The sequence below is a fragment of the Genypterus blacodes genome, unplaced genomic scaffold (assembly GCF_046128005.1).
Source record: "Genypterus blacodes isolate CSIRO-AG114 ecotype Tasmania unplaced genomic scaffold, CSIRO-AGI_Gbla_v1 ptg000051l_1, whole genome shotgun sequence".
NCBI classification, from domain to species: Eukaryota; Metazoa; Chordata; class Actinopteri; order Ophidiiformes; family Ophidiidae; genus Genypterus; species Genypterus blacodes.
In genome coordinates this window covers 204,619-219,815 of record NW_027466863.1, presented here as the reverse complement: position 1 = coordinate 219,815, position 15,197 = coordinate 204,619, and the positions used below count along the sequence as shown (strand labels likewise).

At 46.8% G+C, this 15,197-nt stretch overlaps 1 protein-coding gene across 1 annotated transcript; it reads right to left on the bottom strand.

Annotated features, from left to right (window-relative positions):
- Positions 1–1,595: 1,595 nt before the first annotated feature.
- plppr2a (phospholipid phosphatase related 2a) lies at positions 1,596–13,003 on the bottom strand. Its single transcript, XM_076150145.1, has 6 exons — positions 12,800–13,003; positions 4,895–5,015; positions 4,225–4,475; positions 3,416–3,592; positions 3,138–3,265; positions 1,596–2,066 (listed from the first exon to the last, which is right to left on the bottom strand). The coding sequence occupies exons 1-6, from the start codon at positions 13,001–13,003 to the stop codon at positions 1,958–1,960; spliced, it is 990 nt and encodes a 329-aa protein (XP_076006260.1). The 3' UTR covers positions 1,596–1,957.
- Between the last annotated feature and the right edge of the window lie 2,194 nt (positions 13,004–15,197).

The window sequence follows — 15,197 nt, the reverse complement described above, 5'->3', positions numbered from 1 at the left end:
GCTTCGATGACATAAAGGAGGAGGAATCGTGTTTATGTGTCACATCTCCTCAACCAGGCCAGTGTTGTCTCAGGGTGTGTCCGCACCTTCATCCACACTGCTCCATCATCATCATCACCATCATCACGAAAAACAAGAGTTGCCAAATCTACCACACTGACTGTTGTTGACGCTTGTGTGTAAAAAAATCCCACTCTCAATAGAAAAAAGGAGCTTGTATTTACATTATGATTACAAAGAGGTGTCAGTGTAAGAAAGTGAGACAGGACGTGAGAGGGAGACGACTAAGAGCTAGACAGGAAGTGTGTGTGCATGTGTTTGTGCCTGTGAGCATGTAGATTTGGAATACATTTAACATGTACAAAGGTGTGTGTTTGTGTGTGTGTGTGTGTGTGTGTGTGTGTGTGTGTGTGTGTGTGTGTGTGTGTGTATGTGTGTGTGTGTGTGTGTGTGCGCGCCTGTGTGTATAGAGGACGATATATAATAAAAACATGGGATGGATGGGAGGGAGTGTGCGAGACAAAATCACATCCTATCTACAGTACATAGACATCTTAATAAATAAATATATTCATCAAATCTCTTCAGAAATGAATCACAGCGATGACAGGAGTGTGTCACAAAAGAAAGGGATTTCCCAGAATTCCAGAGGATTGTAGAAATGACGTTAGGTTTGGTAGAAAGGCTCCTTGTTGCTATAGTCACGTAGAAAAGGCTCAATATTTGCTCTTTATTTGGTTGCGTCACTCGGCTGTTTTGCCTCGCACATCTGTTTGTGTTCTGCACAACAGTTTGGCAAAACATGGAGCAGCCAGGAGTGATAGAAACATGAAAAAAAGGATTGAACTCAAAAAAGATCCTTTGATTTTAAGTAAACCTCAAGCAAGTAGCTGAGCACATGTCTTAAAGCAAAGTAAGCAAAGTATTTTGTGATACTTTCTTACTTTACTATCTGACAGCTCTTCATCTTTCCTTTCTTGCTTCCATCTATGCTTTTCTTTTTCTTTTCCTAATGCCATCACTCTTTCCTCCCTGACTCTTCCCTTTCTCTCTTTCCCTCTTTTATTCCTTCCATTGACCCTTCATTCTTTCCTTCTTCTCTTCTCTGCCACAAACATTCCCAAACTGCAGCTCTATCAGCCCATCAGCTGTCTGATACTCTTCTTCAATACTACTGTATTTTACTTATTTGTACTTAAGTTACATTTATACTTTTGAGGATTTATTTAAAGTAAAACTCTGCCGGCAATGGAGCATTTTTCCACTGAAGTATTAGTGTGTGTGTGTGTGTGTGTGTGTGTGTGTGTGTGTGCTAACAGGATGTTCCTTGTGAATAAGTCTGCTGAGCACATGTATCCTGTAGTGGCTTCATTTGGTCCAACATGGCAACCTGCTGCCGTCTCAGCTGCGCCCTGGGAGTCACACTTCCTGCTCGGCTCTCAATGCAAACACAACATTTCCAGAGGTCACAGTTTTATGTGCTTTTTTTTCCTTGCAGAGCAAAGCACTGAAGATGAAATGTTGGCTCATCTGTGCTCAAGTAAAGAGCAATCAAATCAAAAGTCTTAAAAAAAAAACAGAATAATGACCGAGAAAGTAAAGGAAAAAGAACCTGACACTGAAAAATCAAAGAGTCTTTACTTTACTGAGAGTCCAGCAAAGGGAGAGTCTGAGTAGAGTTCACCTATCGGTTCCCCGAGGTTTGGACATAGGAGGGGGCAGTTGGATTGTGTGTGTGTGTGTGTGTGTGTGTGTGTGTGTGTGTGTGTGTGTGTGTGTGTGTGTGTGTGTGTGTGTGTGTGTGTGTGTGTGTGTGTGTGTGTGTGTGTGCGTGCGTGCCTGTGTGTGTTGTCTGTATCTCAGGAGGTCTAGACCTGCGTAGAATAGGCGCGTTGCAGCGTTGTGTATCGCCCTGCTGGATGTGCTGTGCTGCGGGACGAGGGCTGCTCAGGCTGGTCTAGACTTCGCTGGAAATGGAGCGGGACGGTATGAGGACATCGGGGGTTGCGGGGAACCGATAGGGCTGATGGTCATGTGATCTCGGTGAACGGAGATCCCTGCAGAGTCTGCAGGGGAAAGAGAGCGGTAAGAAAGAGAGAGAAAGAGAGAGAGAGAACGGGGGCGAAGGAGAGAGAAAAGTGAAGAAATAATAATCAAGAGCAATGTCCGAGATGGCGCAGGGAGAGAGGGGACAGATGGACAGACCGGGACAGAAAAAGGCCATGGGGGGACGGGGGGACGGAGAGACAGCAAGTGGAGGAGAAGGGTTACAGTTGGTTAGAATGGTTGAACGTAGGTGTTGTAAGGTGGGGAGGTAGAGGAGAGTGCGGGGTGCTGGAGGAGCGTGAGGGACAAGGGGACAGAGCCAGAGGACAGCAGAGTGGGAGACAGGAAAAGAGGCAAGTGAGGGTTAGTGACAGTGAGACAGACAGACAGACAGACAGACAGACAGACAGCAGACGTCCCACTGTGTCCATGCATTCCAATGCTACAGGCCTGTGTTTGTTTTGAGTGAACTTTTAGGTGAAAAAGCTCCAAAAAGTCAGTAAACAATCAAAAGTTATTATAAATTCAAGGTTAATGTAAGATCTGATGTGATTGGACGAGTTTGGAATCAGACTAGGGCTCAAGAAACTGCAGCAAATGGCAGAATGCATCGCTCTAACACACACATATACAAACACTCAGAGGAAGAGGAAGGTGACGGCCATATTGGTCAAATCTCACTGATTTAGCTTCATTTGTTTTTTCAAAGTGCTTCTTAAACTGTGACAGCTGCTGAGGCCTCAGGATGGGTTTAGAGAATGTTACCTACACACCGAAGGGAGACCGGCTGTTCCCTTTTACTGTCACTTTCCTTTCTCTTTTACGTTTAGATCTTTGAGGCATGAGCTGAATTCATTGCACTCCACCCACCAAATGCTTCACAAAGTCCAGAGCTTCCCTCTAAATGTGAAAGAACTCCTTTACTCTGGTGTTCTTGTTGGGATTAGGAGATTAGGAGTTTGTGTGAACTCAGATTGGCAGGAAATGGAGCACAAAGGATTCAGGTGAGGGGACGCGGGGTGTGTATCCTGCTGCTCTCACGTTTACGACCTCACCCCCCGACCCCGCCCCTTACCTGAGGGCCACTTAACTTTTCGAGTGGACTCTCCACACAGGGCAGCGTCACCATGGGCATCCCCAGCACCGACTCAGGGCGCTGAGGCCGGGGGGGAGCGGGGCGGGGCTGCAGCTGCTGGAAGCTGTTAATCACACAAGTCACCTGAGGGATGAGAGAGAGAGAGAGAGAGAGAGAGAGAGAGAGAGAGGGAGGGAGAGACAGAGAGAAGGAGAATAAGAGAGAGAGTGGAAGTTAGTAGCGTGACCTTTAACCTGCCCTGCCTTAAACACCCCCCTCCCCCATCTTCCTCACCAGAAACACAGCGATGGCTCCTCCGGTGAAGAATCCCGCTAAGACATCAGCCCAGTGGTTTCTGTACTCGGCCACCCTGACCACGCCCACCAGCAGGGCCAGACAGAGCAGCGTGAGGCTGATGGTGGGCTTGGTCAGCCGTGTGCCTTTGGTCCTGAACACCAGCGTCACGTACATCTGAAGAGGAGGAGGACGCGCGCACAAACACACACACACACACACACACACACACACACACACACACACACACACACACACACACACACACACACACACACACACACACACACACACACACACACACACACACACACACACACACACACACACACACACACACACACACACAACAAATACAGGCAGCCATGCAGGCACACACACACACAAGCATGTACGCACTGAAATCACCATGACAACCTGATAAGGTTATGCACACAAAGGATCTTTCCTCAAACATTTCCTCCCTTTGTTTACTTGATAGTTTAATTTAGAAAATGCAAAGACTTATTCAGCAGATTATAGTAAGGTAAGATCTTATATTTGTCTTGAATCTTCACTTCCTGTCCTCTTCCTGGAGATTTGCATGAGATTAAATTAAAACAATATGCTTAAAGGTTTCTTACTTTGTATCAGAGACCCTTAAGATAAGTACAAATACAATGAACAGCTCAACTTCTGTACTTCTATAACACAACTTCCATCTGTAACTACAGTCTCCCTCCTCCTCTGACATCTATCTACAAACCTTCTGATGAATGAAAAGGTGTCAGAGAAAGCAAACATGTCTCCTTCCCCGAGCTTCAACCTACCACTGTGTACATAGCAGAGTAGACGCTGAGCGCCGCGTCCTTGGATGGGAAAGATTTACGCGCAGACAGGACGGCGAGCGGGTTGCCGGTGCAGGCGCGGCGCTCTGTGATGTACTGCAGGCTGGACTGGCAGCCCAGCGCCGTGTAGTTGGGTCGGCAGGCGGACAGGAAGTGAGGCGTCTGATTTCCTGTCACCACCTGTCCGGCGTTGGCGAAGATGGTGGTGGTGAACAGGCCGAAGGCGTAGACGCCTGGGTGGTAGATGAAGCGTGGAGCGGAGAGAGAAGCGGGCCGGGGAGGAAAGATTTAAAAATAGATGGAAGAGATGGAAGTGAAGATACAAGAAAGAGAGAGAGAGGAGAGATTTAGAGTTAGGTGGAAGTTTGTCATGTGTGAGAAATGTAACATCACCGTGCACACATCATTAATATTATTATCAGTGGAAGTCTTTGATCACTACCTGTGCACAAGTGTGTTCTCCCAGGATCCTAACCCTGCCCTGTGACACACACTTACACAACATGCTGCAAGTTACACACTCCTACAGCTAACAGGTTTGCATCCAGGTATTCTATTTCCCTTGTTAGCTCCTTCTTCATTGATCTCTCAGTCTCCCAGTTAGAGACAGAAACGCCCCGTTGTGCCGGCGCGTAAAGAACGATGAGCTCACCTAGGAAGCGTATGATGCGTCTCAGCAGGGGGTTGAAGTAGCAGCAGTCTGCGGTGACAATGGTCTTCTCCTGGGTTCCCTCGGCCTTGGTGAAGAAGGCGCACAGCTCCCCGACAAGAATCTGAGCACAGGAAGAAAGACATAGAGCAAACGGATGAAAATATTTATTGCAAATTACACCAGAAAGCTATTCAGTTGATTAGTGGCTTCATTTAAAGGGGAAGTCTTGATTTCAAAAACATAGTAGTGGGGCCGCACCTCATTCATAATGTGTCTGCCTCTCTGTTTTTAACATCCCCCACAATGCACCACACCCCACACAGGACTTAAAGACCCAGATCTCCTGACTTAAAGCTCTCAGCTCTAAAGCACAAACATCAGGGTTCTTTAGCTGATTTGTTCATTTTGCTTTAACATCCTATAACGTGAAGCTCTTATATATGTAGCAGCATACCAACGTGCTGGTTGTCGCCCTGGCAACAACACACTGGTGTGCTAATAAGCATAAGGGAAGCGTTATGAATGAGCTGAAATGATTGTCGCGACGTGATTTCTGGCTCCATGTCTGTAACTCTTCATTTAGATCCATCTGCATGCTGCTAAAATGAGCTGCTGACATTAAAATCATCTTATTCTTATTCTGAAAAGACACAAGTGACCATGCTGTCGCCCCGCAACCGTCATAATTGAAATTATACTCAAAATATAGTCAATTAAATGAATAAAAAAGGGATAGAAGTGCAGAATGTGTTTATATTATTAAAGCTCAGTATCTCCAATCCACATAAACTGCAGATTATGAGTGTTTATTCTTTGTTTTGATGCATAAGCCCCACACATTAAGCAGAATGTGAGGTGGTCCGTTTCCTGCTGTGATTTTGAAGCATTATCAGTCATAATAGTAAGATTCTATCAAAGACTGAGGCTCTGCAGTGTTCTCAGGCATGAATGAGTGTTCAGTAAGACGAGCTCACCTTCCACATGAACGTAATGAGTTACCACACTCATTATCTGTTTTGTTACACATGATTTCCCAGGCTGTATACAGATGAACACTCACTCCTCTCTGCACTCCTTGTTTCTGTGAGGTCCCTGCTTCATTCCTCTCTTTGTGAGGCTTTGTGTGGCAGCAGGGGTTTGTGCTCAGGTGACAGACTTCAGTTCCCTCCCTGTGAATGTGAACAGCAGCGTCTCTACAGACCGATGATTGCTTAATGGACTGCAGCTGAGAGACTCGGCTGCTCGAACGCCCGTACTGCCAAAAGTGGCAAACTTAAACTCCATTTATGAGTGTGAGATATAACTATCTACAACTATGCTGCACTTAAATCACTCTGACAGGCTCCGTGTGCCCTGACAGTCTTGGGAGCCACTTTAACTTTGATCCTGCTCCACAAACCAATCAACCTCATTCCTCCTCTTTCCATATTTAATATACTCCTTCCTTTATCACCCACAGTGACAGTGCTTGACATTCTGCTGCACTCTGAAGAGATGGAGCACTTGGGAAGACCGGAATTAAAGGGAAAGGCAGAGTAGGAAAAAAGGAAAATGATGGCGTTCCAAGGTGGAGTGACTCCGCTCCAGTCAGACGAGTTAATAACAAGCAGGGGCCTGGTTGGTGTGGCGGCGCTGTGAGTCTGTGCCCAGTCCACTTCTTTCATCCATTAGCGAAACACAAGCCTATTGGGGGGTTCCATGGCAACCCTCTAAACACCGTTATGAGCCGAGGAGAGGGGAGGAAGGGGTTAATCAGTTAATCAGTAGCGTCAATTTGAGGGATGTTCAGGGCACCGTCACACTGTGGACGACCGTTTATGAGGCGATTAAGAGAAAGCACTCTGATGGTCTCTGCTGGTCTGTTCAGTCAAGACTCAGCTGTAAAATACAAATACACAACTACAACAATAACAACAATAACAGCAAATGGAGAGAGGAAGTAAAAAGAGGAGAAGGAGTGAAGGTGGAGAGCGAGCATACAGCAGTGAGAGGGAGGAGAGAGAAACATGGAGGAGTTATCTTATAGTTCCTCACCCATCTGTCAATCACTACCTGTAGTCAACCTTCTCTCTCTCTCCTTTTCTTTGATCTTTCTCTTTCTCCAGACCTCCATGTGCCTGCAGGCCTGAGCCACCTCCACCTCCAGCTCCAGCTCCAGCTCCAGCTCCACCTCCAGCTCCACCTCCACCTCCACCTCCAGCTCCAGCTCCAGCTCCAGCTCCAGCTCCACCTCCAGCTCCAGCTCCAGCTCCAGCTCCAGATCCAGCTCCAGCTCCAGCTCCACCTCCAGCTCCAGCTCCAGCTCCAGCTCCACCTCCACCTCCAGCTCCACCTCCAGCTTCCCTTCTTCAGAGTTCTTCTCTACAACATTCCTATCTCTCACATTCATCTGAAGGTGTGGTCTTCACTCCTGAAGTTTTAATTAACGGTAACCATCGACAGCAGCATCAGTGTCTGCAGCACAGTGTAGTGTGTGAGATCTGGCAAGGGAATGGTATGTGTGTGTACATCATCATCACCTTTACTGATGAGTGTGTGTGTGTGTGTGCGACTTGATGAAGATGAAGACAGTGAAGAGAGCAGGATATTTTTATCGCATGCATGTGGCAAAAAAAAAGCTCATGCGTATAAATGTGCACAAATGAAGGGAGACACACACACACACACACACACACACACACACACACACACACACACACAATGACACCCTTCATTCCATTGAACAAAGTGTGACTGCACATGTTAACAGTGTTAGTCTGCTGAGAATCTGTTCAGGCATTTGTCAGGCTTCATCCTCCAAGCAGTGGAGTTTGATCCTTTATTTTTATTCTTTTAGCAGCTAAACCTCCTTCCCCATGTGTTACATCACCCTTATCTTCTCTCTCTCTCTTTTGTAGTTCAGTGTTTACCCCCAAAATAGGTTCCGTGCCTTTGTTTTTCCTCTCCTGTTCCGTTTCTTGCCTCACCTTCCCTGTGCTTCCTCACTCTGTATCTGTCAACCTATGAATTGCTCAAAGGCCACTACTCACACTCTTCTGTTGTAAGAGCACACATGACGGGTCCGATCATCTCAGTGTCGTCTGCCCATTGAGGGAAAGCATGCAGAGAGAAAGTGCATACTGGTAATTACCATGACGATAGAAAAAGCCAATTTACCGCATGAATCGCAGTAAAATCTGAGTTTTAAAGCTCCGTCTCCTTTAAACAGAGGAACTTTTACGTGGTTTCATGTGAAGCAGACTCGCAGATGCAGTGATACAGACTCAGAGTCAGTGCTCTTTGTGCACGGCCCCCCGAGGCAAAGATCTCTCTTAAGACTCCTGATATGAATCCCTGATATCTCAGCCTGACTGTAACTGCTGAGGGGAGAAAACACGTCCAACCAATTCTCCTTCCTGCTTAGAGAACACAGACTATTTTGGTCTTCTTTGAATTCTTTGTTTTGCTTAATGAGTTACAACCATTTAAAAACAAATATAACACACGTGCAGGGATGTGTGCCTCCTCCTCCTCCTTGGTCATTTGATTCTATATTGGAGACTTCATCCCCACTCTCCCACCCGTTCATCTGTGACCTGGATTCCATGCAGACGTAAAAGGATTCATAAACAAATATATGAAGCACAGCAATAAATAAGCCACAAGGACGACAACGACGACACTCGAAGAAAATGAGTTCTGCAGCTCATCCAAATTGCAATTGCAGTAATTATGGCAAGAGGGGGAAAATTGAAATGAAGAGAGGCAAAATGGAGAGGGGATTAAAAAAAAAAAGACAGGAGAAAATAAACAGGAAATGAGACAGATGTATGGTGGGAAGAAAATAACAACAAACAAGCACAAGAGCCGCAAGAGTGGAGAAGCGGGGCTCCACCCCTGCTGTGGATGCAGATTGGGCATTTGTCAGAGATCTCTGAGGTGCTGAGTGAAGCGTGGCACTCCAGCAGCCATGCAAGGCCCCTGAGGTGTCTCTGCTCTCTGCCTGACTGCAAAACCCATCAAAGCTAAAAAAGCTGAACTGACAGCTTCTGTTAGGTTCCCTTCTCGTGTCACAGCCACTCCATGCAGCCTGTAAGGGTTGATGCAACGACAGCCTCCAGGCCTGTCAGGCAAACAGTACACAGAGATCAACTATACAGCAATCTAGAGGCAGGAAGAGAGGAAGAAGAAGAAGGGCGGTGGGGGAGAGGGATAAAACAAAGACGCTGGAGAGATGAACAGGGCAGAGGTGACATCAGACATAAGAAGTGGCCAGTGGAACGATGAGATCGCTCGATGATCTGATTAGAAACAGGAGAGGGAGGCGAGCTCGTGCCGGCTTTGGTGATTTTCCTCGCCTACAGTTAGATGGAAAGCTGATTGTGTTCCAACGGGGGAGTGGGAAGCAAGAGGAGTGTGGTAAATGTGTACAGATATCACAGATAGGTAGAGCAGAGAGCTGAGCCACTTTGAAGTGTGCATCCTTATCTGTTCTCTCTCTCTGAACTATGAGAGAGAGAATATTGGAATTGTTTCTTTCCTGTGAATTGTAATGAGCTGTAAGGTTTTCCTCCCATTCTCCATCTTCTACAACAGAAAGGGAGAGAGGCTGTGGCAGCAGCAAGCAACGCTCTCCTCCCCGCCTCAGAGGTCCACCCTGCCATCTGTCTCATTAACCTGGGTCAGCAGCATACTGGACCGATCAGTGTGTGTGTGTATGTGTGTGTGTGTGTCGGGTGGAAAACAAATGGGTGTTAGAGTGAGGGGCAGGGGAAGAGTAAGTAAGAGGCCAAAGCTGAAAAGAGAAAATTGACAGAGGGAAGAGGTGGAAGGGAGGGAGAGACGGAGAGGCATTGATCCGTGTGTGTGCTGTTGTGCGTGAATGTGAGAGTTTTCTTTTGGGGTTGGCGTGAGGTCAGGGAGCCGGTGGGTGAGACATGGGGCCGCTTTACTGACAGCCCACTGATGATCTGAGGACACCAACAGGAAGCCTCAGGGCCTCTCAGTCACACCCTTACACACACACACACACACACACACACACACCCTTACACACACACACACACACACACATTACATTACATTACATTACGAGCATTTGGCAGACGCTTTTATCCAAAGCGGCTTACATTACATTACATTACCACCCTTCGCAGAGGGGGGAGCAATTGAGGGTTCGGTGCCTTGCTCAGGGGCACCTCGGCAGGGACTCGAACCGGCGACCCTCCGGTTCCCCAAACGCTCCTGCACTGCATTCACATCACCATACTTCTGTTTTTGTACGATTACAGCCTCATCTTCACCAGTAAAGTGCTATAATTATAGAGCTATTATGGTGTTTTCATCCATAATATGTCTGTTGCCACGTATAAGAACATTTATAACCTATGGATTGACTTTATCTGGACTTGATTGGCTCTCCAGATTGCCCCCCTGCCCCAAAACACCTTCTCACCCAGCTCATATTTGACCTCTCTGACCTTTCCAAACACCCATGTTTTGTCACAGCTCCCAATCAACACATTTCACCCTGAGGAGTGATGAGACCTCTCAGCATGTGGGCGCTGTTAGCTGCTCTCTGTAGTCATTATCAGCACTCAGAGACGCCAGAACTATTATTATGTCTTATTTGAGTCTGAATGATGTGATTGTTATTGTTATTGCTGCGATCATATAATGTAATCTCTGTCACATATTCAGTGTGTGTGTGTTTGTGTGTGTGTGTGTGTGTGTGTGTGTGTGTGTGTGTGTGTGTGTGTGTGTGTGTATGTGTCTGTGTTTGTGTGTGTGTACATACATGCTGACATTATTGATTCCCCACATTTTCAGATTTATTCTGCAGGTGCAAAACGTCACAAGAGGTTTACAGCCACAGAAAAAGACAAAAGTGAGCCGATGAAGGGGAAGAGCTGATGCAGGTCTGCTGTCTGAGCGAATCTGCTCCATACAAGTGAACCGACCTGAGGCTTAAGTGGCTTCTAAGGTCCCTTAAGCAAACTTTCAAGACGCCCTCCAAATGAACCAACATCCAGTGCCTGTGTGAGCGTCTGAGTCTGTGTGAACTTCCAGATACAGCACTTTCCCTTGAGGTGCATTTTGTTTGTATATACTTTATATTCTTTAGATTAGAGGTCATGGTTTAAAGAGCATAAGAGCTCCAGCACAACAACAATGATTATAAGGACAAATCTGATCTGATCTGTAAGGGAGGCAGTAGCTCAGTGGGTAGAGCTTCCGCTTGGGAACCGGAGGGTCGCTGGTTCGAGCCCCTGCCGAGGTGCCCCTGAGCAAGGCACCGAACCCTCAATTGCTCCCCCCTCTGCGAAGGGTGGTAATGTAATGTAAGTCGCTTTGGATAAAAAGCGTCTGCCAAATGATCGTAATAATAATAATAATAATAATAATGTAAATATCTGCAACACAGAGAGTGAAGTGTCTTTACTGAAGCGGCACATAAAGAGTGTATTAAAGATGTGATCTCCAGACGGGGGTGGGAGGAAGTCACGTCCCCTCTGTCCTGTCTCAGCTTCCAAGCAGCCCACCGCCTCCTTATAAGGAGACTTCTAAACATGATTGATGATTTTTAATTAGAAGTTGGGGCCCTCCAGGGAGCTGACAGGCAGGTAGAGTGCCCTCTGTTGGTCTGGGAGGAATCTGATGCTGACCCAGATGCAGCGGTGGCTAATTACTGTACGGTTCCGTGTGTGTGACCTGGGCTGGGACGGGTCTCTCCTTTGGGCTTGCACTTTGAAAAGATCTTTTAAAATGAAAACACAGTCGATCCAGCCATGTTGCCTAGCTACACAAACTAGCTGATACTTCCAAAGCTCTCACTGAAACTTGTATAAACTTGCGCTATTGTCTTTGCAGAACCATTAATACATATAATCAATAACTTACTGTTGTGAATTATGGCTGTGAAGGTCCAACAGCAATAGAAAGCCACGCCCCCTGATTCAAAAGAACCTTTATTGATCCAGAAGTAGCCAAACTTTATCTCTATAGATTCCAATTGGAAAACATCCAATCACAGTCAGACTAGCGGATCATATTGCCTCGTGTCTGGATACAGATCACATTATAGTGCACATTAGAGTGTTCCCACAATCCTCTTGGTTCCCTAACACCTACAGTGTGTACAGAGTTCTGGAGAGGAGATCTGGACATATCTGTGCTGGATTGTGTTTCATGTCTGTGGGACACTGTGGATGTCATCTGGACGCTCTGTCGTTGCTCTGTATTGTGGTTATGAACGGCATTCCGTCGCCGCTTTTTGCTCCGTTGTGTTTTTGAGGTGCAATCATCTTTCTGTGTGTGCTCAGAGTCCGGTGCCAGGTGTTACGGATTTCATGCTTACTGCCTCGCAACTCACAAGGGGCTCAGCTACACCCCCTATCCAAGACACACACACACACACACACACACACACACACACACACACACACACACACCATCAACCGTTACATGCATTGCTTCATGTTTATTTTCTCACTGTCACTGTCTCTACACACACGCTCGCACACACTTGCACGCACTCACGCACACACACACACACAAACACACACACCAACACACACACACACACACACACGTAAGTCTAGGATGGAGGGGGTATCCTCCATGCAGCTCACCAATCTGCTCACTACATCAGTGCTTCAGCAGGGAAACCAGAGATGATCTGATGACACATGATTGATCCAAACGCTGCCAGAACCCAGGGATCAGAACAAACCAGTCTGTCCACCAAAGCAACACACACATCCTGAACATACTCAATATCTGAGCTGCAGGCTACTTTCACAACTTTTGTTTGCATAGACAAACATTATCACTGCCCTTACACACACACACCTCTCTCTCTCTCTCTTTCTCTCTCTCTCTCCTTTAACTCACACATTTATAAATCAATAACACAGTAACGCTTACCGTGAAGGTGGGGATGGCGGTGACGAGCGAGTAGATGAGCACCGGTGGGATCTTGCTGGTGTCGTCCGGACCAAGGTACGGCTTGGAGAAGGTCTTGTCGAAGCAGAAGAAGCCCTGGACGTGAACGGGGAACGTGTCCGTGTACTCAAAGTAGTATGCCAGCAGAACCGTCCCAGCCATGATCACCAGCTGGAAATAGAACATTATCCCTCCGTTAGGAAGCCAGAAGATGAAAGGAGGGGAAAAGAGAGGGACGGGGAGGTGGAGACAGAGGAGGAGAGGAAGATGGGAGAGTCAGGTCCCAGTTCCCCTCAGTCACAGAGCGATGCATAGGAGAAACAGATGGAGAGAGGGAGCAGAGGGAGGTTCAGCGTTTGGGTAGAGATGGAGGGTGAGTCTGACCTGTGAAGAGAGAGAGAGAGAGAGAGAGAGAGAGAGAGAGAGAGAGAGAGAGACAGAGAGAGAGAGAGAGACAGAGAGAGAGAGAGAGAGAGACTGGATAGATAGAGATAGAGGGAGGAAAGTAGAGGTGAAAATGTGGATGAAGGAGACACAAGTAACACAACAATTGCTGACGGGAAGCAAGCGAAAGAAACTGAGAGCAAGCAAAGCCAGAGAGAAAGAGAGAGAGTGAGTGAGTAAAAAAGAGAGGCAGAGGGTAACAGAGGAAGGGAGGGAGGGAGGGAAGTGGGAGGGAGAGAAAGGGGGAGCAGCCTTTCTGCTGCTGGCACTGGTGAATCTACTACAGTGGAGCTGTGGGTGTATTTTTGGATACTCTGTTGAGTACGAGTACACGTCTAATAAGAGCTGCTTCATATGAGAGTGACTGTGGTTTAGCAGACAGGTGGTCCTTATCATCAGGAAAGGAATCCAGGATAATGTAGAGAAAACCATCTAACACGTATTTCTCTTAGCGTTAAAAGTGTGTGTGTGTGTGTGTGTGTGTGTGTGTATGTGTGTGTGTGTGTGTGTGTCCAGGCGGCACTCCAGTCAGCCAAACGGGACGAGCATACGCTGATACACACTCGTGACGGGATCTGTGAAAAGTAGGTGTCAGGGAATAGATTATCACTTAAGAGGAGGGTGTTAAATAAGTGTGGTACTAGGCTCACTGACACACACACACGCACACACACACGCACACACAGCACCTTAACAGCATCATATGTGCTGTACTGAAATAATCTGAGATAAAATGGAGCCTGGTGCTGGGGAGCAGAGGCTGTGTGTGTGTGTGTGTGTGTGTGTGTGTGTGTGTGTGTGTGTGTGTGTGCAGCCCTGGAGGGTGTTCAGCTTTGTGTGGCATCATTCTGAGCCCTCAGCCGTGGCCTCACATTCACAGTCCTTGGACTCACTGTTCAGATTGGTGTTGTTCCACATTATGTGCAGCGTAAATCAATGTTGGGACACAGTTTTAACTAAACTAAACGGGTCGAGACGTAAACAAATATCCTGAAATGTGACAAAGACCACAAACCTTTATGACCTGACCTGAAGTAACACCTATAGTTTCCCAGCCTGCAGACGTAAAGCCTACTTTTGATCAAATTGGCTCATTACATCATATCATTTGTAAAGTCTCCTTAGTTGATCATTTGAAGCCATGATTAGTGATCTTATCTCCCTCCAGGGGCTTAAGCAGGGACTATCACTCACATAGCAACATGGGTCATCGGTCTAACAAGAATACTGCTCCAATATTTCATGGATTTGTTTCTAAAGTCTCATTTCTCTTTAGCAGCATTTGTATTTGTTCTGTTCCTTCATCCGCGCCTCCAATGAGAGAGAGAGGGAGGGAGCGAGAGAGAGAGAGAGATGTGCGTTTCTCCGAATGGTTGTCATGGTGAAAACATGTCTGTATGTTGAGTACTCCCGCATCAAATTTGTACTTTTACAGAGCAGCGTTTTGTAAAAAGGGAAATTGAATGCGGCACTTTCAGACCGGAGGTTGAGGGGAAATCAAAGTGCTCATTATTTTAGTGTGTGTGTGTGTGTGTGTGTGTGTGTGTGTGTGTGTGTGTGTGTGTGTGTGTGTGTGTGTCTGTGTGTGTGTTCCACTGTGCATGTTGGGGTGACTCACAGACAGACACACACACACACACACACTGAGTGGGGTGCGGTGCTCTATATGTCTTCCTTTTCTTGTCGTTTAGATACAGTAGTGCTCTTCCTCTGCGTTTACCCTCTGCAGGCTCTAACTGCTTCTGACTCCTATTATTTCTCCCCAAATTACACAAACAGCAGTTATACACAGTGCTACTTTAAAATCAGCACCGCGTTGATCAGCTGCAGCTACACACACCTCTTTCAGTCTTCATCAACGTACAAACAGACTTTTCTTGGGCGATCAGCTTCCCTCACACACATTATCCTCCTAATTGTTGTATTTCTATTTCAT

Coding starts and splice junctions, on each gene's coding strand:
- plppr2a (XM_076150145.1), bottom strand. CDS start 13,003: ATGTTCTATTTCCAGCTGGTGATCATGGCTGGGACGGTTCTGCTGGCA. Junction 4,476..4,894: donor ACGCATCATACGCTTCCTAG/GTGAGCTCATCG, acceptor TCTACCACCCAG/GCGTCTACGCCTTCGGCCTG. Junction 3,266..3,415: donor GAGCCATCGCTGTGTTTCTG/GTGAGGAAGATG, acceptor CTCATCCCTCAG/GTGACTTGTGTGATTAACAG.